Source organism: Dasypus novemcinctus, chromosome 10, assembly GCF_030445035.2.
Source record: "Dasypus novemcinctus isolate mDasNov1 chromosome 10, mDasNov1.1.hap2, whole genome shotgun sequence".
In the NCBI taxonomy this organism is placed as follows: Eukaryota; Metazoa; Chordata; class Mammalia; order Cingulata; family Dasypodidae; genus Dasypus; species Dasypus novemcinctus.
Window position 1 is genome coordinate 12592759 of NC_080682.1, and position 22244 is coordinate 12615002.

Genomic DNA, 22244 nt, shown 5'->3' on the forward strand with positions numbered 1-22244 from the left:
TGCTGGTAACTGCAAAGTGTTGCTTGGCCCCGGGACGGGCTGGAGGTTCCATCAAGGGTGGAGACCTCAGGGCAGCCAACAAGAGGCCTGTGTGGCAGTTTGTGGCAGGGAGAAGAGAGGCCCTGAGTGAGTTCAGCAGGGAGCGTGGCTGCATTCGTGTGGTTTGAGGGGCAGAAAAGTCAAGCTGGCCCCACCCCCACCCAAATGCTCTAGCTTGTCTTTTGGCCAGTCCATTCCCCACCCCCCGTTCCCCATCCCCAAACCCAGTCCCCTGGCGGTGGTCCCATGACAGCTCAGGAATGTCCACAGGTGCCTCTCCTTTTCCAAGTGGTCGGAGGGGGGCCTCAGCTGCCCTGACTTGGGGGTGTGGGGCCCAGGGAGTCCCAAGGTCTCCCACTAAACGTTGCAAGACCCACCCAGAGAGGTACCGGGATCGATGGGAAGCCTCCAGGCCTGCAGAGACATAATGCAGGGTGTATTCTGGGGTGTAGAAGAGACACGCAGTTCAGGCTTCCCTGGAACACATGACCCTGGGACGGCGAGGCTGGAGGGGGTGACTGTCCTTGCTTCACCTCTTGGGAGACCCTCTTCAGGTCATCAACCCCCATCCTCCCACACCCAGCTGCCCCTGTCACACACACGAACACACACAATGGCCAAGAGCAGGCCGGGGCCCAGGGTTCCAAGCACCTGCCTCAGAACGAGCTCCTGGGTGGCCTCTGGCCACCAGGGGCTACTGCAGATGCAAGGGGGCGCCGAGGGGCTGGCTTTCAGCCCAGGGAGCGCACTTCCCCCCCAGAGGCTGCCGTATCCGTGCCTGTGCCCCATGTGTGCCCGTGGGGGGGGCGGGTAACCGTGGTCACCCCCTGGCCTGGGCCACCGGGCCACCACACCTCTCCCGGAACACACATGCGCAGAGAGAAGGGGGCGAGCAGATGGGCGGAAACCTTGGTGCAGAGGGCTCTGGGCTACAGGGGACCCTGGTGACGTCAAGGGTCTCACCGGTTGTCCCTGGCAACCAAATGTGGGCGGTCCCGTCAGGAAAATTCTGACCCCTCCTCCTTTCTGCGGGCTCTGGTCCTCCGGTTGGGCAAATATTCGTTACGATTGCCTCCAGACAAAATATCAGTGCATCAGAGAAACGCACTCAGGTTTCTCCAAATGTGGTCAACGGACCAGCAGTGAACATCACCTGGGCACTTGTCAGAAAAGCACAATCTCCAGCCCGAACCCTGACCTACGGAAGCAAGTGCTCTAGAGATGGAGGCCAGCAAGCTCTCCAGGTGATTGTGATGGCCGCTTGAGTTAGCCACGGCCCTAGTGGTGACCTCACCTGCAAAACCCTCTGATTGCACTCCTTGGCGGGAGTGAACTTCTCACTCTTAGGAACTGGCATCGTTATCTCAGAGAAATTCAGAGCGATCTGGGGAGATACCCACACTCTCCAAAGGACCTGAGTTTATTTAAGTAAAATGTAAGGGCGGCGAGTGGCAAGCAAGCCACCCAGCCGAGCGAGCGCCCGCCCCCCACCCCGTGAGAGGTGACACTCCACTTCCCGCTCTGGTGTCCCTCCAGTGACGGCCGCTCCGCTGGTCCCGCAGCCCTGGAGGGGAGCCGCCCCCCCAGCCGGGGTCTCCGCGGGCCGGGCAGCCGCGGTGGCCTCCGTCCCTTGACCGGCGAGGATGGCGTGGCCGGTCCCTGACGCCCCGACGGCGGCCTCACCGCGCAGGTTTTGGGGGGCCCCCTGAAGGCTGCTGACGGCCACCAGAAGCGAGTGACCGCGCCCGCGCGCGCTCGGGATTTGGCGTTGGGGGTCCCTCCGCCCTCGGCCCCATTACCCGCAGCCTCCGATTCCGCCTCGGGCCTCTGGCGTGGGGCGGCGTGTCTCCACCCCGGGTGCCGCGGAACCTGGGGGCCGGGCGGGGCAGGGCCGGGCGTGGTGGCCGCCGCCCTCCGGAGCAGGGCGTGCCCGCCTCGGCTCGGTCCCCCGCGGCCACCCCGAGCGCGCGCGCAGCCAATGGCGGCCGCGGGGCTGGGAGGCGGCGCGGGGCGGGGGGCGTGGCGAGGCGAGCGCTGTCAGAGCGGCTACGCGGGAGGGAAAAGTTCCCTGCGCCGAGAGCCGGGCAGGCGCACGCTCCTACGGCGGCCGCAGCGGCAGGGGCGGGGCCGGCGAGGGGCGGGTGGCGGCGGAGGAAACCCCCCGCGAGGGCCACTTGGGGCCGGCAGGTGCCTCGCTCGGACGTCTGCAGGCGCCCGGGTGCAAGAGGACTTGGGCGCACAGCCATGGGCGGAGTCGGGGAGCCCGGCGGGGGCCCGGGGTGGCCGGAGGGGCCCACGCCGCGGGGGGCGCCGCCGCCCACCTTCCGCTGGGAGCAGATCCGCCAGCACAACCTGCCGGGCGACAAGTGGCTGGTCATTGAGCGCCGCGTCTACGACATCAGCCGCTGGGCACAGAGGCACCCGGGGGGCAGCCGCCTCATCGGCCACCACGGGGCCGAGGATGCCACGGTAAGGAAGCCCACCGCTGGCGGGGATTGAGGGCTCGCTGGGGACTTGTCGTGGGCTCTGTGCGCCACTGCATCTGGGGGAGGGAGCTTAGCATTCTTTCTACCCTGGATAACCCTTGACCTCAGCCTGCCACCCAGAGTTGTGGTGGACTAGCCCGGTGGTGCCTGATGTGGAGTTGGAGGCCATGTTCCTGCAGAGAAGGCCTGGACACCCCCTCCATGGACCAGGCCTGGGTGGGGCAGGTATGCCCGGACCACAGACGCTCTCAGGGGTGGGTGTGGCACAGTGGAAAGAGACTGCCCTAGATGACGTGCTCCCTGTGGCTCTGAGGTTCCCCAGACTGGGCACCCCGTTCTGGGGACTTGCTGGGGACCAGGGGCAGGGCAGGGGACCAGGGCCTGGCAAAGATGTGCCATGCGGCCCTGGGAGCTGGGCAGGGAAGCTTGGGCAGGGCCAGGAGGTCTGTGGCTTTCCCTAAAGCTGCTGTACACAGCTCCAAGGGTCAGTGACTCACGGCTCCTACGCTGGCAGCTGCATGTGGGGGCCTTTGCCAACCAGATGGGTGGATCTTGTCAGGAAGCACGGTCACCCCAGGAGCCCAGGAGCAGACTGGCCCCTGGGGACGCCGACTTCCACTTCTCAACCCAAATCTGGACTTGTCTTGGCCAAGGAGGGAGGTGGCTTGGCCCAGCCGGACTGTCGTCTGGAGCCCGGCAGTGGGGCAGGCTCTGGGGACCCTGTTCCTGTGCAGCCCCCTTCCGTCATCCCCCCTGGGAGAATGAGGGTGGGGGCCACCATGCCCTGCCCTTAACCATGCACAGTTCTGGGGGTGGGCATCCACACTGAGTACCACGAAGGTCACCAAGACCCAAGGGAACCAGTCCCTAATGGAAGAACTTCAGGCAGCGAAAGGGACTGTGTCCTGTTTCAGGACCGTCAGTGTCCCTGTTGCCAGGACTGCCTATTCCGTGCCCACTGCCTTCTCCCATGGGTCGGGCAGTCTTCACAGGACTCTTTTAGGGGCCAAAATGTCTCTCCCACTTCCATCCCAGGAAGCTGAGGGATTAGGGTCAGAAGCCACCTGCAGCCAAGACCTGAAACTCTGGAAACTGGCAGCAAGCCTGGCCCGTGGGCGCTGAGGGCCCGGCTGTTGTGCCAGGGCCCTGGAGTCAGAGTAGCCTGTGGGCCGATGAATGTGCGAGCATGTGTGGGTGTGTGTGTGGCCTTGCCCGCTGCCTCTGGGTGGGCAAGTGTGCGAGTACGTGCAGGCTTGTATGTGTGCAGTTGCCTGCATGTGTGTGTGAAGGGCTGTGGAGGAAAGGCTGTGTGTGTGTGTGTGAATGCCTGCAGTTGTGTGCGCTTGTGTGTAGTTGTATGTGCATGCACTTCTGTGAGCATGTTTGTGGGGGGTGGGGGTAAGTGGCACTGGGCCTCGCTGTGCCCTGACCACTTTTTGGGGGTCCCATGGGTGTCTGCGCTGGCTCTTTCAACCTCCACCCTGTGGGACAGGCTGGGGTGGGTGAGGGGAAGGAAAACAGCATTTATTAAATGCTTTTCCTGCTTTGTGGCCAGGCTTGTGCTGGTAGCTCTCCCATGGGCAATCCTTGTCTTACATTTAGCTGGACACCCTGAGACCTCCATCCATTAATTTTCTACTTGATCTGTGGCCAAGGAGGTCGATGTTCCCAGTTCCTTTAAAAACAAAAACAAACAAAAGCCCCTCCCTGGGGCTGGATCCTGGCTCTGCCATTGGAGGCTCTGGGTGACCTTGAGCCAGGAGGCGCTTCCCTTTTCTAAGCCTGTTTCCTCATCTGTAAAACCGGGAAAGCGGGGCCTGATGGTGAGTCCCCTGAGGGCAGGCCTGTGTCTTCTCAACACCATGGCCCTGGGGCTGGCAGGTCAATTGTAGTCAGTGCTCAGTCAATGTTCTGTCTGCCAAGTGTGAATGTGCCTTGCAAATGGTAAAGTGAGTGGAGCAGCTGTGGTCCAGCCACGGCTTTTGCTGGGTGTCCTTGTCTGATTCCGTCCCTGTCTGCAACAGGAAGGGGTCACTTTAGACAGTCTCTTAACTCCCCCAAGACCCAAACACTGAGCTGGGGTTGCCGAAAATACCTGGTCCATCCAGGCCAGAGGGGCTGTCCGGTGGCCAGGGGTAGGGGACCCACCAGTCTTTGTCCATGATAGACCCACACGGCAGACCAGGGGTTGGACCGGCTCAGTGCCTTGCAGATGTATGGCCAAGCCCACACCCCCGTCACAGATCCTGGAGCTCAGGTGGGGGTGGGACAGCCATCTCCCCAGGGCTATGTCCCCTCAGCCACCTCTTATCAGCCCCTGCTGCCCATCAGCTGTTGTCATGTCCAAGCAGCAGAAGCCTTCCTGCCAGGAAATTCCCAGAGTTACTGTGCGGTAAAGTCAGCCTGTAGCCGCCCTGGAATCCAAAGCCCGTTGCCCTGGGGAGAGCACTCTGGGCCCTTGGCCAGGTTTGGCTAAGACGTGTAGACAGCCTGAGACCAGTAGAGCTGGCCAGGGAAGGGCAAGGCCATGTAGCTGCTGGTCCTAAGTAAGCCAGGGTCATGCTCCAGGCACCTACTATGTGCTGGGCCCTGAACTCAGCACTCGTTTTAAAGGCACACTTCCTTTCTTTTTTAAAAATTTTTAAAAATTTTTATTATTTTATTTTTGTTGTATTTTTGTTTGTTTCTTGTTTTTATTTATTCTTTACACTTTCTTAATCCTCAAGGTAGCCCTAGGAGGCAGCAACTATTACTGTTATTCCCACTTCACATGTGAGAAAACTGAGGCAGAGAGGCAAAGTGACTTTAAATGAACAGGGAAAGCTCCTTGGAAGAGGTGGCCCTTCCACTGGACCCTGAAGGAAGGGCCTGGTCATAGTAGAGAGCTGGTGAAGCTTGCTCGGGTGGCAGGCAGAGGGATGGGAGCCCTGAGATGCACTCAGGGTGGTCTTTAGGGAGGGAGCCAGTCTGGCCTCACTCTGAGACCTTGGTCGTGGCCCCTCCCCTCTGGGTCTCAGTTTCCCCTCAGTGTCATGGAGATAAGAATGCTTTCCTCCTGGGTCAACTGTGGGGATTGTGCTTGGTTGTCGTGGGCAACAGAGCCCTGTTGCCACAGGGATGGTGAACCCCACAGCTCCTTCAGAGTTGCTGAGAGAAAGTCCATCTCTCTGGCCGCCATGAGGGTAACGGATTTCCCAGCAGCTCTTAATGCCTTTTGTGCTACAGCCATAAGAGCTGTTGGGGGAGAACACAAGATCCAACAGGCTTTCTCGGCCCCATCTAGCTGGGCTCTGATGAAGGCAGGTGGAGGGTGGTGGCTTTGCCCTAGGATGCTCCTTCTAGGTGCTCCCTCTCATCCTGATCAAAACTGGGGGAGGGAGTGGACAATGCTGCCACCAGAGCCTGCAAGATAGTAATTGCAGTCAGCAGTTATTAAACAAGCACTTATGAATTTTGTAGACATGGTAAGTAAATTAATTCTCCTAACAACCTTATGAGGTGGGTATTATTGCAAGCCCATTTTGCACGTGAGGAGGCTGAGGCTGCAAATGAATGGTATAATGTGACCTTCTTGGGACCCTTGAAGTGAAGGACTTTCATCCTTGGGCTGAGAAGGTGGGGTTGGTATCTGGGTAGGATATCCACTTTGGAGTGAGGGTGTGGCAGTGGACGGGGTGGCTCAGGGTCAGGTCCTTGAAGCATGTCTGCCTGTGAACCCAGACAGTCTGGCTCCAGAGCCCACACTCTGTTCCACCCACCATGCTGGCTGCTTCGCATCCCGTGAAGTGTGATCTTGTGGGCACTGGTGGATGTTTTCTGCAATGCCCCCACCTTCCCGTGCCCCTGCTGAGAGGGGCTGCAGTGCCCCCACTCCCAGTGCCACCTCAGACCTCGGAGGCAGGGAGGAGGCGGGGTGGCTGGGCATTGGGAAGGAACCCCACGTGCCTGTTGGGTGGGGGTCAAAGCACTCTGGGCAGCCCTCTGCGTTTCTTCCTCTGAGGGTACCCAGCTCACCGTGGGTTTCTGATGAAATAGCCGCGAAGGGCCCGAGATCAGGGTGGGGAAGGGGTGCTAGGAGACCCTGCCCCTTTGGGGCCACCACGGGGTCAGCGACACGTGAGGCTGAGAGTGGTGAGTGGAGGGGGACTGCCATGAGTGCCGGCTCTTCTCCTGGGACACCGCGGTGCTGGACGCCCCACATTGGACGTGCCAGGGGAGCTTGGGAAGGAGTTCCTGGCTTATCAAGCCTCCTGGGAGGGGAGGAGTTGCTGAGGGGTGGCCTTGGGGGCTTATCCCTTGCCCGCCAGCTCCCCAAGCTCTGCTACCTCCTCAGCAGAGGCGGAGCCCCCAGCAGCCCTGCCGCATTCCCTGCCCAGCCCCCCTCCGTCATCTGGCACATTCTTTGGCGAGTGACCAAAACCAACCCCGCCATGGTGCATCGGGGGTGAAAGGAAGCTGCCGACCCCTCCTGTTCCCCGCCCCAGGCTTGCCCAGCCCCCCACAGACAGGGGCGCTGTTTCCACTCTCCTGCCCCATGCCTGAAAGCCCACCCTTACAGGCACTGGCCCTCCTTAAGTGGAAGAAGGGGTGCACGAGAGCAGTGGGGGCGTGGATAAGAGCTCCCGTGGCGGGGCCCTTGCTGGACGCCAGCGCTTCTAAGTGCTCGACTGACCACTTAGTCCTCCCGGCAAGCCCATGAGATGAGCCCACGTGGTTTCTATGTTACCGACGAGGAAATGCAGAGTAGAGAGGGATGCAGCCTTGTCTGGGGCACCATGGCTAATAAGGGGTGGCTCAGGTCCCACCCCAGGCAGGCTGGCACCCAAGCAGACCCCTGGCTGCCCCCCACTCCCCTGTAACCCGAGGCTGTGAGGAACTCGGGACAGGGTGGGGGCTCAGGTTTCCGGGCTCTGAGGCAGGGCCGGACGGTAACGCTGTACTCCGAGGTGCATCCCAGAAGCCAGACCTGGGGTTGAATCCCAGCTCTGCCACTCTCACCTGTGGGCAGGTGTCCCCGCCACACTGAGCCTCTGTTTCCTCACCAGTAAAAATGCTCATTGCAGGAAGCAGATGTGGCCCAAGCAACTGAGCTCCCGTCTACCATATGAGAGGACCCGGGTTGGAGCCCCGGGCCTCCTGGTAAAGGCGTGCCGGTGCGGCGTGCCAGGGCCACATGGCGAGCACCGCAGCAAGATGATGACGCAACAGAAGAGAGAGGCAGGGGAGAGTCAAGGCGAGACGCAACACCAAGGAGGAACTGAGGTGGCGCAAGTGACAGGGAACCTCTCTCCACATCGGAGATCCCCAGGATTGAATCCTGGTGAATCCTAGAGAACACGAGAAGACGAAAAGAAACAGACACAGAAGATCACACAGTGAATTGTCACAGAGAGCAAACAGCAGGGTGGGGGGACGGGGAGAAAGACAAAACAAAATTAATATACTTTTTTAAAAAAGCTCATTTTCCCTGCCTCCTGGGGCTCTGCAGGGCTGGCTGTCATCCACGGATTCAGCACTACTTGCTGGATGCCAGGCTCCAAGGACCTCCCAAGGACACTACCGTGACCAGGTTCTGCCCCCCGCCATCAGGAGCTTACTTTTAGGGGGGCCCCTTGTATTCCAGCATTTCCACCCCTCCTTTCCTCAAGACCCAGCTAAAGACCCCAAGTCCACCTTGGACTTCTTCAGGGGTCACAGTGTCTGGTGCGGGTGCCCGTGGGAGGACACCTCCAGGGCCACCAGGGGTGGGCCCCAGGGTCCAGCCCGGGGCTCCCTGCAGTGCCGTGACCTCGGTCAGTATGGCCCCAGAAACATCAGGGCCACCTTGTTCCCAATAGCCCAGGGTCCAGGCAGTCGGGTCTTCTGCTCAGGATAGAGACCACCACATGGCAAGGACCCTTCACCAGCAGGCCCTCTGCCCCCCTCCTGCCCAGGAGGGGCCGACCCAGGGTAATGGCTGGGCTTAGTCAGACCTCCGCCCAATGGAGCTGTGTGACCTTGGGAAAGTGGCTTAACTTCTCTGAGCCTAAACTTCTGCCACAACCCTGGGTCCTCAACAGAAACCTGGAGAGGCGAGCACAGGGTCACAGGGCCCCAATCGGTATGCCAGAAAAAGCTGTCTGCGGGGGCATCAGGTTTCAGTCTGTACCAGGGACCTGGCCGGCGCTCTCTGAGTGCATGCGAGACCAGTGCCCACCCAGCCCCAAGCGCCCGCCCTGCTCGCCAAGGGCTGGCTCCGCTCTCCACCCCAGTGCCTCGCAGGGCTGGGCCTGCAAATTGGACCGTGGAGAAGGGGTCTGGGGGGCTGACCTGCCCCCACCCGCTCCTCAGCTAAAGGGGGGATGCTGCCAGAGCATCTGGGGGTCTGCTGGGAGCTGGGGTGGCCTTGGAGCAGACCCAAGGGCTGGGAGGGTGGGAGTCCTGGCTGTACCCAAGGATACCTGTCTGTGCCGCGTTTTGTGAGGGTGCCATGCATGTGTGCCCGTGCGCAGCCCGTATCTGCCCATGTCCCATCTGCATGTGTTTCGTGTGTCTCTGTTGGCCAGGAAGGGCTGGGTGTGTCTGCACGTGCGTGTGTGTAAGAGACGCTGCCTTAATGTGCCGCGTGTGTGCCCCGGGGCGATTTGCGAGTGTGGCCCTGAGCCTCTGTGCCCGCCTATCCCTGTGTGCTGCCACACACACAGTTTCAAAGCAAACGAGGAAATCCAAGTCGAGCTCCGCAGCCCAGAGCCACAAGGGCCCTGAAGTCTCAGCCCCGCGGTTTGCTAAGGAAATCGAGGCCCGGGGAGGGGACGGGACTAGCTCAAGGTCACACAGAGAGTGGTTGCCCTGCCAATACCAGCCCCAGCTCTCCAGGTGGCACCAAACCCAGGCACCACCCCCTCTCCCCGTTTTGCCATCCCTGGAGAGATTGAGGTCTGCTCTGGTGCAGCCCACTCCCCTGCAGGGAAGTCCGGGAAGGGGCCCCACGTCTGCCGTCCCCGGGGCTCAGCTTGTTCCAGAAGCCCCTCCCCCAGCCTCTGGGGTCCCCAGGCTGCCCTGGGCTGGTAAGGGAGCCCCTCAGGGAGGATCCTGTGGTCTCTAGATGGGGGCGTGAGGGCAGGGCCGGGAGGTTGGGTTACAGGGTTTGAACACACACCAGAAGCTGGTGGGCTTGTTCTCTCCAGGACAGTGGGAGGCCCCTGCGCTCGCTCAGCCTCCTTCAGAGGTGCTTCCGTTGCAGCCACGGGGCCCCTCTGTCTCCCTCCCTCGGGGACAGGCCTCCCAAGTCACTGCTGCTGCCCTTCAGGTGACTGGGTGGCTGTGGCTGACCCATTCAGGGAGAGCCTCTGAAAGGGCAAGGATAAAAATAATTTGAAGAGCGCTGTGAAGTCAACGAGCCAGTTACACCAAGACGACAGCGAATGAGAAGCAGACGGCGTGACGTTCAAGTTCACGAACACGGCAGCACTGCCTGGGCCCGTCGCTTGCCCTAGCCCTCTTTCTTTCTCTTTCTTTCTTCCTGTAACCCTTCTTTCTTTTCTCTTCTTTTCCTTGCATTGTACCCCACTCCCACCCCTGGCTGTAACACAGAGTCACAGAAATGTTAGGTAATTGATTTCATTTACTTTTTTTTTAAGTTTATATTTCCTGCTCCTGCTCGTTACATCAAATGTTTAGCTGTTTGAGTGTCTTCCTCGAAACCCCCGAGGAGCCCAGTCAATGAGGTCCTTTGATATTTTTTTTTTCCCTCGGTGGCCCAGTGGTTCTCCGGCCCCACTTTACCTACTGCTTGTGTTTCTAAAAGCTGTGACCCAAATCTTATTTTACATGCATCAGGGCAGTGGACGGTTTGAAGGCCCTTCAGGAGGACCTGAACTCTTTCGTGGGAGGAATCAGAGTCTCCCAGGGAGACCTTTCTGTAAACCCAGATTTTGATACTTTCGACCAGGTTTGGAGAAGGGCCCCCTGTGCTGGGCAAAGCGGACGGGGGCCCAGTCGGCAAGGGGTGTCGAGCAGGGCACCCTGGGAGAGCGGGCCTATTTCTGTGACCGCTGAAGAAACAGCCAGCTCTCCATCTGTCTGTCTGCCTGTCTGCCCTGCCCGCCCATCAGCAGTCCTGCTCTGATTCTCTGTCCATTGCTCCAGCGTGCCCCTCCAGCCGTCTGTCTGTCTCTCCGTCTCTCCTTCAGGATGCCTTCCGCGCCTTCCACCAGGACCTCGATTTCGTGCGCAAGTTCCTGCAGCCGCTGCTGATCGGCGAGCTGGCCCCGGAGGAGCCCAGCCGCGACGGACCCCAGAATGTGAGCGGGGCTCTGTCGGGGGGGGGAGGGGAGGCCAGGCCCCCCGGGGAGCAGGAGGGGGCGGGAAAGTTGCCAGGAGCAGCGGCACCCACAGCCCCCGGGACCAGGGCCACGCTGGGCTGGCCACCCTCTCCGGAGCCGGCCATCCTAGGGAAGCTGCAGTGGCAGCTCCGGATCAGGCTTGGACGGCCACTTCCCTGCTCTGGTCCCCGCCGCCCCGGCCACAGGGAGGTTTCTGATGGGCTCGTCTTGAGGGTCCAGCCGGCTCCCCTGCTCACACCCCAACCGGGTCCTCTCCTCCCTTCACCCCCCTTTGACCACGCCCCTCGGGCCTGGCCCTAGGACGGGGGTTCTTGACAAGGGGTCCGTGAGCTTGAATTGAAATTCAAAAAAACCATTATTCTTGTATTGGTGCGGGTGTGACCTAGTCATTAAATAATACGCAGTATAGTGTGGACTCAGTTAAGGGGTCCGTGGTTTTCACCCGACCCTGGCAAAGGAGTCCGTGGGACAACGAAGGTTAAGAACCCCTGCCCTGCGGGAGTAGCCGAGGCGTGGGGAGCTGTGGGTGTTGGGGGGGGGGCACCCGGGGCCTCACGTCCTTGGCTGACGCGCCCCTCCGCCCGCGGCAGGCCCAGCTGGTGGAGGACTTCCGGGCCCTGCGCCAGGCAGCCGAGGACATGAAGCTGTTTGAGGCCAAGCCTGCCTTCTTCGCGCTCCTGCTGGCCCACATCCTGGCCATGGAGGCGCTCGCCTGGCTCATTGTCTACCTCCTGGGCCCCGGCTGGGTGCCCAGCACCCTCACCGCCCTCATCCTGGCCATCTCCCAGGTGACCCCACCGCTGAGTCGCGGCCACCCGAGATCACCCAGCAGACAGGGGGCCGGCAGAAGGGGGCACTCCGGGCATACGTGCTGAATGAATGAAAGAGCAGCCAGAGGGGCCCTAAGTTGTCCATCTGGGGTTGGGCTGCGTTTTAAATGAGTGCGAGGAAGCTCCTTAGTTAATAAAGCCCGAGTGAGCTCACGCCGTGGAGTCCAAGGGCAGCAGCTCCACGACGGACCTGCAAGGGCCTCGACCTCCCTGAAACTTAGTTGTCTTCATCGGTAAAAAGAGGAAGCTGCCCTTCAAGGGTCTTGAAGCGGAGCGTTAGCCGTGGGGGTCCTCTGTGAGCTGGGAGGGCTCCTTGGGGCTCCGGGGCTGGGGAGCCAGGCCCCCTTGCTCCTGACCTGCCTCTCTCCCCAGGCTCAGTGCTGGTGTCTGCAGCACGACCTGGGCCACGCGTCCGTCTTCCGGAAGACCCGCTGGAACCACGTGGCCCAGCAGTTTGTGATGGGGCAGCTGAAGGTGGGCGCGGGGGTGCGGGTGGGCGGCAGGCGCCGGGCACCTGCGGTGGGGTGCCTTGCTGGGGCTGCCCGGGTGGGCGGCGGGGTGCAGTGGTCACAGCCTGGCCCCCGCCTCCAAGAGCCGTCCTTGCCCATCACAGGGCTTCTCCGCCCACTGGTGGAACTTCCGCCACTTCCAGCACCACGCCAAGCCAAACATCTTTAACAAGGACCCTGACGTCACCGTGGCGCCCGTGTTCGTCCTGGGAGAGTCGTCTGTGGAGGTGCACGGAGAGGAGGCCCCCGGGCTGGTCAAGCCCCCCACCCCCCCCCGCCCAGCTCCAGAACAGAGGTTCTCCCACCTCCTGCCTGCTGGGGTGACAGCCCCATTTGTTAGAGTCTAGAGAAGCCGCAGCCAGCCCCCTGACCCTGGCGGGGAGAGGGAGGGCCTGGAGCTGCTCCCCCAGCCACCCCCTGCCTCCGCAGTACGGCAAGAAGAAGCGCAGATACTTGCCCTACAACCACCAGCACCTGTACTTCTTCCTGAGTGAGTGTCCAGTTGTCTTCCCTGGGGTGGGGAGGGCGGCACGGCTGGGGCCGGGAGCTGGGAGTGGGCGCCAGGCCTGAGCCTGCTTGTGCTCCCCGTGCAGACCTGGCCGGCTCCCTGACACCTCCCAGGGAACGGGCAAACTTGTTAACCCTCACCCAGCCTCAGGTGCAATCCCATCCCTGCCAGGAGCTCTGCCAGCCCCGAGTCAGAATTCCTTCCTGCCCTCACGTCAGGGCACCCAGCACCCGACAGGGTTTGGGGGACTGTGGGGGTGGAAGAGTGAGGATTCAAGGGTCAGAATGAGGGAGGGTGGGGTGAGGCTGGCCCCAGGCACCCGCTGACCTGCAGCAGGAAGGGTGGGAGGGGGCGGGGCGGGGGCCAGCCTGGGGAGACCCCGAACGCCCCAGGCGAGGAGTGCAGCCCTGACCGCCCAGACTGTCCCACTGGTTAGCATCAACCCCCGAGTCCCCTTGGTGTTCCTGGAGTGACCGGGTCCCCGGCCCCAACCCCCGCTGCCCCCGCCCCCGCTCCTCGCCTGGCCCTACTCCTGACCTTGTGGGGCCCCGCCCCTTGCAGTTGGGCCGCCGCTGCTTACCCTGGTGAACTTCGAGGTGGAGAACCTGGCGTACATGCTGGTGTGCCTGCAGTGGGCGGTGAGTGCGGCCCCTGTGGGCTCGCCCGGGCACGCGGCGGTGCCAGCAGCCGGCGGGGCTTGAGGAGGGCGGCACCTGCCTCGTGCAAACAGATGTGCATGTGTGCACGTGACAGCGTGGTCCTTGGGTGTGCACGCGTGCATGTGACAGCGTGGTACTTGGGTGTGCGCAGGGGAAGAGCGAGTGTGTACGCGGCCCTGTTTTGCGCACGCACAGGGAGAGAGTGAGCATGCGTGCAGGGGCCGTGGGGTGTGTCTCCAGGTGGGGGCATCCTCTCTGGGCATTTGCCAGGCATTTGTCTCCCAGACAGCTCACCCGCTCCCCGCTTCCTGGCTTTCGCCTCCGTGCTTAGTCCCTAAGGGGCTGTCCCTTTACCCGGTTGAGAAAACGGAGGCCCAGGGAGGGGCAGTGACCTGTCAGAGGCTGGGTGACCCCTGCCCCCCCCCACCTCCCACCGCAAGCCCACGCGGTCACTTCTGCCCACCTCCACAGGACTTGCTCTGGGCTGCCAGCTTCTACTGCCGCTTCTTCTTGTCCTATGTCCCCTTCTACGGCATCCCCGGGGCGCTCCTCCTCTTTGTTGCCGTCAGGTATGGCCCGGTCGGGGGTGGCAGGGAGCTGGAGGTCACACGCCGCCAGCAGGGTGTGCTGGCCCTGGCCCTCCACCCCTGCGGAGTGGGGACAGGCGCACCTCCTCCCTAGGTTGTTGGGAGATTTGCGTGAACACGAGAGAGGGAGCACAGGTGCCACAGGCTGGGGGGAAGCAGTTGGCCTTGCAGGTGGCCCCCCACACAATGGCCCTGCTCTGTCCGGTGGCTTTATCCCCTCAAGAGGGAGGAATTAGTACAATCCCACTGTACAGATGCTGAGACGGAGGCCAGGTCTGGTGACAGCCCACTCTCCAGACTCCGCTCACGGTGCCTGGGCAGTGAGCTGGATGTGGGCAGTGCATGGGCCTCCCCCGACAGGGTCCTGGAGAGCCACTGGTTCGTGTGGATCACGCAGATAAACCACATCCCCAAGGAGATCGGCCACGAGAAGCACCGCGACTGGGCCAGCTCTCAGGTGGGTGTGGGGCGGGGTGGGGCAGGGTGGGCTGGGCCCCTGCTGGGGATGGGGGCGGGTCCCAGCTGGGAGCCAGCTGGCAAGGGGGCAGGGGGCCCTGACAGGGCTGCCGGGCATGAGGGGTGAGGGGTCGCCGTGGGGCGCCATGCCAGCCTCCCTCACCTGCGCCCCACCTGCTCCTGGCAGCTGGCCGCCACCTGCAACGTGGAGCCATCGCTCTTCAACGACTGGTTCAGCGGGCACCTCAACTTCCAGATCGAGCACCAGTGAGGGCGGGCCTGGGCAGGGCCGTGGGGAGGGCCCCCAGGGCTGTGAGTCCCCAGGAGCTGCCCCGTTCATCCCTAGGGAGACCGAGGCAGGGCCAGGGAGGTGACGCGTGGGTAGGGGTGCCCGCGGGCTTCTCCCCGCTCAGTGCCCGCGCGCTCTCCCCCAGCCTCTTCCCCACGATGCCACGGCACAACTACCGCAGGGTGGCCCCCCTGGTCAGGGCGCTGTGCGCCAAGCACGGCCTCAGCTACGAGGTGAAGCCCTTCCTCACTGCCCTGGTGGACATCGTCTGGTAAGGGCGCGCCTGGGCCCCTCGCTCATCCCCCGGCCCCTCCTGAGCTCTCTGGGCCCACACAGCCCCTTCCCCACTGAGAGCTGACCTGCCAGGCCCGTCCTGAGTCCCCACCAGGACTTGTCCACACGGTGAGGCTTTAGGAGCCCTTGTCCCCGCTCCTGGCCCCCAGCCCCCGACCCCTGCCCCTGGCCCTGCCCCTGCCCCTGCCCCTGGCCCTGCCCCTGCCCCTGCCCCTGGCCCTGCCCCTACCCCTGCCCCTGGCCCTGCCCCTGGCCCTGGCCCTGCCCCTGGCCCTGGCCCTGCTCCTGCCCCTGGCCCTGCCCCTGGCCCTGCCCCTGCCCCTGGCCCTGGCCCTGCCCCTGGCCCTGGCCCTGCCCCTGCCCCTGCCCCTGGCCCTGGCCCTGGCCCTGCCCCTGCCCCTGGCCCTGCCCCTGCCCCTGCCCCTGCCCCTGCCTCTGCCCCTGGCCCTGCCCCTGCCCCTGCCCCTGGCCCTGCCCCTGGCCCTGCCCCTGCCCCTGGCCCTGCCCCTGCCCCTGGCCCTGGCCCTGCCCCTGGCCCTGCCCCTGGCCCTGGCCCTGGCCCTGCCCCTGGCCCTGGCCCTGGCCCTGGCCCTGGCCCTGCCTCTGCCCCTGGCCCTGCCTCTGCCCCTGCCCCTGCCCCTGCCCCTGCCCCTGCCCCTGCCCCTGGCCCTGCCCCTGCCCCTGGCCCTGGCCCTGCCCCTGGCCCTGCCCCTGGCCCTGCCCCTGCCCCTGCCCCTGCCCCTGCCCCTGGCCCTGCCCCTGCCCCTGGCCCTGCCCCTGGCCCTGGCCCTGGCCCTGCCCCTGCCCCTGCCCCTGCCCCTGGCCCTGGCCCTGCCCCTGCCCCTGCCCCTGCCCCTGGCCCTGCCCCTGGCCCAGGTGCTGAGAATACATCCATGAACAGAACAGGCCAAGCCCACTGTCTCTGGAACTGACATTCCAGCAGGGAAACCAAAAACAAAGAGTAAAAATAACCAAGAACGAAATTTCAGAAAACAGGATGGGAGAAGTGCTATGGCCAAAAAACAAACCCTCTCCCAACCCCAACTCTCCCACAAAAAAGGGCTGGTCAGGGGCTTGGGAGTGGCAGGCAGGGGCTGCAAGTTTTAATAGAGGGCCGGGGTAGTCAGAATTGAGAAGGCCATGTGAATGGAGGTGGGGATGGGGTGGGGGAGGGCTGTCAGCGGGACCTTGATGGGAAAAGAATTCCGGGGAGAAGGAACAGCCAGCGTGGGGGCCCTGAGGCAGGTGTGAAGAGGGAGGAGGCGGCTGGACTAGAGCAGAATGAGGGGGCCAGTGGGGTGAGGCAAGGCCTGCTCCAAATCCCACTCGTTAATGAGTGCCTAGCCTCTCTCCCAGCGGCCCCTTCCCGTCTACACAACTGCCTGTCCCAGGGGGAAGGGGCTTCCCGAGGGAATGGGGGCGTCCCCCCTCAAGCTCAGCATCTGGAGCCGAGGGTTAGTGTCTTGCAGGTGTCCTAACCCGTCCCCCGCCCCCCCCCCCCCGCCTCCCCAGGTCCCTGAAGAAGTCGGGTGACGTCTGGCTGGAAGCTTATCTCCATCAGTGATGGTGGCGCCCGGGCAGGTGGTGAAGGGGTAAGGACCCAGAGCCCCAGCGAACCCCCGGTGGGTGCACGCCACAGCCCTGTCCGGGGTAGGGGAGGGTACAGGAAGCCACGTGGCGATCACGGCATGAGTTCCTAGCGCAGAGAAAACTGTAATTTTTCTATGAAAACCAACCCAGCTCTGTGATGGAGCAGAAAATTGGATTTGCATGCATTTTGGATCTGGGGTCTGCCCCAGGCTCCTGAGAAGAGCTCAGGACCTTGGACCATCGGGGTGTTTGTGGGGAGGAGGGTGACTTGGGGCGCTCCCCCCGCTCGCCGCGGGGCCAGGCAAGCTGGACTCAGCGTCACCCCAAAGTGGATGGGGGCGGGGCCTGGCAGGGGGGGCCCCAGGGCCAAGGCTGCGTCGTCAGGTGCCGCTGGAGCATGGGCGGGGCGAGCGGGCGCCTCTCCTGACCTGTGCCTGTCTCCTCCCGCAGCCCTCTGCCAGCAGGTGGGCCACCTGCCGTCCCCGCCCTTCGTGCTGCACAGGTGGGGTGCAGTGTGGCGGTGCTCGGGGGGCCACAGGAGCCATGCTGGGTGTCGCCCCCAGCCCTGGTGCTGGCCTGCAGTTGCTGCAGTGAACAGACTGTACCCCCCTCCCCCCCCACGCACACACACCCCCGGGGCTTGGTGTTTCCGTTCCTGGGTTCCTGCAGTCGGGGCCGCGTCCTTGGCCAGGTCGCTGCCCCGCGCCAGCGCTCAGGCTCCTCTGCTGGAAGGTGGATGCTGTCGGACTGGGGCCTGTGGTTTTCGGACAGTCTGGGGGTGGGGCTTCACGTTGCCTCTTGGGGTGCCCACTGCTCTCCTGGTACCCACACACTTCAGATGGGGCAGCTCTGAGCTGACCTAAAGGTTTCCTAGGAAGAAGTGTCAGCAGCTTTGGAAAATAATAAAAGACGTTGAAAATGCTGTGCTGGGATTTCTCTGGGGGTCTTTCCGGAGGGAGTGCCGGGGTTGCCCCACCAGCTGCAGGGATTGCCCCCCTACTCCCTGCCTGGGTGCCATCGCCCTGGGCTGGGTTCCCTTAGCGGGGGAAAAGGGTGCAAACATTGCAAGTCCTGTACCTGCTCCCCAGACCCACCCTCGGTGGGGCTGGTGCTGCGGGGGTGAGGCCCAGGCAGCCCCTGCCCTGCCCCCCAGAGGAGGCACCTCAGCTGGTGACCTCCTAATGCCAGGGACCATTAGTTGCGTGGGCATCGGTGCTGCGTCTGTGCCGACGGGCCAGGGACTCTGGCAGCTCTTCCGCAGGATGCCCCGGGAAGTGCTCCCCAACTTTCAGGGCCTCCTCCCCTGCCTGTGGCCAGCGTGTCCGGTGGAGCACCTGGAATACTCACTGGCTTCGTTCACCAGCGCCTGGGCCCTTTTATGAGATGGTGGAGGAGAAGACAGACGGACTGTGTGATGGGGTCCAGCTTCCCTCACCCTGGGCAGTGAGTCCCCGGCCTGGAAAGCATGGAGGGGTGACCATCCCCCAGGCCCAGGGGCAGACCCCCAGGCCCTCCATGCACCTGCAGGAGCCCCCTGGGCCGAGCCGGGGAGGCAGGTGGAGGATGGCAGCCCCCTCAGCCTGGCCAGAGCGAGTGTCTCATGGGGAGGAGAGCCAGGCCCCACCAGCCCGCGCTGATCCACCTCGAGAGGCTGCCACCTCCTCTTCCCGGCTGGAGTCAGATCAGGGGACAAGCCCAGCCTCTGGTGGAACTCAGGCTTTGTGGCTTTGGACAAATCATTCCCTCTCTCGGAGCTGTAACGCCACTTCCTAGGGTGATGGAAGAGATACTGTGTGCAAAGCCCAGTCCCGTTCCATGGCGAGAGCTCAAGGTGCTCAGAAATTTATCCACAAATGGCAGGTCGGCCCGCGGCTAGACGGTGGCCTGAAGGAGGTGGGTGGTGGCTGAAAGCTTAGATAAGCCTGCACGCAGTTCCTATCCCAGGCCACAGCATCTACCCCAATTTCAGGTGAAGATACAGGGGCCCCAGGGACAGGAAGAAGACATAGCCAATTGTCCCAGGCCAAACCCAGAGCGGCTCGGGCGTTGGGCTGCTCACAAACCAAGCTGTCTGTTTGTATGGAGTGCCTGGAGGGCGGCTGCCAGGAGTCTGTCGCTCCCACTCACCGTCCTAACCAGCAGAGCTGGCTGGTTGGGGAGAAGACACTAACCCTGAGCTGTTGGCTGGAGGAAGTGGAGGGGCTGTGGGATGCAGCGAGCCGAGGGCTAACTCCTGGACAGCGGAACAGCGGGAGCTGCCGACAAACAGACGCAGGTTGAGTCCTCACCTTGCAGAATGACTAGCGCAGCCCCTGCTAAGAAGCCCTATCGTAAGGCACCACCGGAGCATCGGGAGCTGCGGCTCCAAGTCCCTGGATCCCGGCTTGATCAGGAGGAACCCCTGACTGATACAGAGAGGATGACGCTTTTGCACCAGGAAAATGAGGAGCTCCGTGGGTGCCTGGCGCAAGCCACCAGGCGCACTGAGGCCCTGGAGCGCGAGCTGGAAATTGGTCAGCACTGCCTGGAGCTGGAGCTGGGACAGAGCCGTGAGGAGCTGGACAAGTTTAAGGACAAATGCCGCAGGTGGCAGAACAGTTACATAGCTTCCCAGCGGACCAGTCAGGAGTTGGAGGACAAGCTGCACACGCTGGTCAAGAAGACTGAGATGGATAGGAAGACACTGGACTGGGAGATTGTGGAGCTGACCAACAAGCTGCTGGATGCCAGGAGCACCATCAGCAAGCTGGAGGAGCTCAATGAACCAGCCCCGCTGGACTGCAACCTGGCCGTGCAGCTCCTCAAGTGCAACAAGTCCCATTTCCGCAACCACAAGTTTGCCGATCTGCCCTGTGAGCTACAGGACATGGTTTGGAAGCATTTGCACAGTGGCCAAGAGGCTGCCAGCCCGGGCCCTGCCCCCAGCCTGGCTGTGGGGCCGTGGTGCCCACATCCGCCATTGCCCGGGTGTTGGAGAAGCCAGAATCTCTACTGCTCAACTCAGCTCAGTCAGGCAGTACTGGGCACCCTTTGGCCGAGGACGTCTTTGTGCATGTGGACGTGAGTGGGGGCGCCCTAGGTGACCCGGCTAGTCCCCCGGCCCTTGGCAGCTCCAGCCCCCAGCCTAATGGGGAGTGCTGCTCTCTCAGCACTACTGGGGGCTCTCCAGAAGAGGAGCTGCCCTTCCCGGCTTTTGAAAAGCCGAGCCCCTACCCTACCCCGTCCCTTCCACACCCACTGTATCCTGGCCGCGAGGTGATAGAGTTGTCTGAAGACAAGGTGCAAACCCCCCACAACAGCCCCCTGCCCAGCTGCACTTACGCCACCCGCCAGGCCATTTCCCTGAGCCTGGTGGAGGAGGGGAGTGAGCGGGCCCGCCCCAGCCCCGTCCCTAGCAGTCCTGCCTCAGCCCAGGCCTCACCCAACCACAAGGCCAGCCCAGGGCTCCCAGTACTCAGCCCTCAGGCCAGCTCAGCCCGCGCTGAGGAGGACCTGCCGGCCAGCTGGCAGCGGGCATTTGTGGCTCGTGTTCCACCACCTGCTGCTGTGGCCCAGCGCACAGCCTTTGGACGTGATGCGCTCCCTGAGCTGCAGCACCATTTTGCCCTTAGCCCCACTGACCGAGACGATGAGGTTCAGGCACCGTCTTCCCCACCCAGTGAAAGGGGCCTCTTGCCGCTAACAGAATCTGACTTTGGCTTTCCCAGGGAGGAGGAGGAGGCAGAACTGAACCTGCCCATCAGCCCTGAGGAGGAGCGCCAGAGCGTGCTGCCCGGTGATGGTGGCACAGAGGAGGGGCCTGGTCCTTCCCACAGTGAGGGCAGGGCCTGGCCACTCCCCAGCTCTGGCCCCCCTCAGCGCAGCCCCAAGAGGATGGGGGTACACCACTTGCACTGCAAGGACAGCCTGACCCAGGCCCAAGAGCAGGGCAACCTGCTGAACTAGGGTCTCTGCTTGCCTTCCTGCCGTTGCTGCACTGGCACCGCCAGGAGGCCCTACCCCTGTCGCTCAGGGTTCCGGGCCCAGCCCAGGCCCCCATGCTGTCCCTGTCCAGGCCCGCACAGCTCTGTCTCCTGTGCAGGTGGGGTCCAGAGGTGGCCCACACAGGCCTTTCGTTTGCATTAATTGTGACTGGTGCCAGCCTGCCTCGTGGTTTTCCCCTTTTCTTGGAATATTTATCTACCAGAGCTAACTTGCAGCTGGATCTCAAGAACTTTCCTTGGACCAGCCCGGTCCAGGCTGGGCTATTCTGAGGAGCTGAGGGCTTGTTCTGTCAGTGTTCATCCTCCAGCCGCCTGTCATATCCATGGGTTTTGTTTGCTTTTTTGCGGGAAGGTATGATTGGGGTTCTTAACCTCCCATTTCTGTACTTCCCCTGCTTCCTCCTCCCGCTAAGTCCTCTGTAGGAGCTGTTGCCTTCTAGGGCCCCGGCACAGATGGCTCTGGAGGGATGAGGGAGAGGGCAGACGCAGGGCTCTCCTGGCAGCTTCCTTCCTCCCTCCGTCTGGCGGGGAGTGGAGGGTGGGGTTCAAGGGCCTCAGGCAGGGCTCTGGGTGAGGCCTGGCCCCTCTCCTAACCTTGGATCTAGACTGTTACTCCCAGTTTTGGGAAATTTTCACATTGACGACTATTTTAAAATAAATAAAACTATTTTACTGGTTAAAAAACAAAACAAAAACAAAACCAAAACAAAACAAATGGCAGGTCTGCGGTCCAAGGCCCTGGGCAGCAAACAGCCACACCCCTAGGTCTGTGACCTGGGACCAGCCTTTTGCCCTCTCTGAGGTCAGTCTCCTCCTCAGGGTGGGACTAGATGCTCTTTGGAATATCCTTGCCGGCTTGAAAGGAAACTTCGCAGGCCCAGAACGTGTTCTGCACTCACGCGGTCTGCACAGGCAGTGCCTTCTGCCCTGGGGGCGCCTCTTCCCGCCACCACCCGCCACCATCCTTACGAGCCCTGGTGCCTGTCCGCCGGCCTGAGCCGGGGAGGGCCTCGGGACGGCGCTCCCTCCTTCCGCTGCCTCGCAGGGCACAGGCCACACCTTGTGGACGGCCCACCAAGTCCCCGCGCTGGCTCCGGGGAGCCTACCCGGGAGGTGTTACTACCTAGGACCCGGGGGAGGCCGCGGCACGGCCGCACCCGGCGGGAGGGCTGAGCCTGCAGCGCCACCCGGGGGCGCCCGAAGGGTCTACACCCTCATGGGAATGCCCGCGCTCCGCGCTGCCCCTGGCGGCGGCCGAGGGGAGTGCGCCCGCCCTCCCGTCTGCAAAGCTCGAGTGGTTGGTTGCCTAGGAACCTGCTTAGTGGGTTGTTTGGGAGGCCCCCTGTCCAGACGCAGTCACCCCTGGCATCGCGTCACTTGCTCCATCTGCCCTCTGAGATAGACCCCCTGGAGACGGACCACCACTCCTCCCATGCTGAACTCCCCTCGATCTGGAGGTCCCTGGTGGGGGCTCTAAGGAACTCCCCGTGTTGTTATTATCTGCACAGAGTCCTGGGCCCAGAGGAAAAAAAGCCACTGAGGGAAGGTACGACTTATTCACTCATTCCTCCAACCAACCAATTAAAAAAAAATTATCTTTTATTTATTCCCCACCCCCCCTCCGTTGGCTGTTCTCTGTCCATTCGCTGTGTATTCTTCTAGGTCCGGAGGCACAGGGAAATGTGTCTCC

The 22244-nt window shown here is 62.7% G+C and overlaps 1 protein-coding gene and 1 pseudogene across 1 annotated transcript; both read left to right on the forward strand.

The window, feature by feature from the left end:
- Positions 1-2177: 2177 nt before the first annotated feature.
- Positions 2178-17493, forward strand: FADS3 (fatty acid desaturase 3). Its single transcript, XM_058305317.2, has 13 exons — positions 2178-2508; positions 10697-10807; positions 11440-11637; positions 12052-12153; positions 12293-12415; positions 12618-12678; positions 13258-13334; positions 13827-13924; positions 14303-14399; positions 14586-14665; positions 14833-14958; positions 16494-16573; positions 17022-17493. The coding sequence occupies exons 1-12, from the start codon at positions 2284-2286 to the stop codon at positions 16543-16545; spliced, it is 1350 nt and encodes a 449-aa protein (XP_058161300.1). The 5' UTR covers positions 2178-2283; the 3' UTR covers positions 16546-16573; positions 17022-17493.
- A 1366-nt stretch (positions 17494-18859) lies between these two features.
- Positions 18860-20516, forward strand: LOC105745152 (tight junction-associated protein 1 pseudogene; annotated as a pseudogene).
- The last annotated feature ends 1728 nt before the right edge of the window (positions 20517-22244 follow it).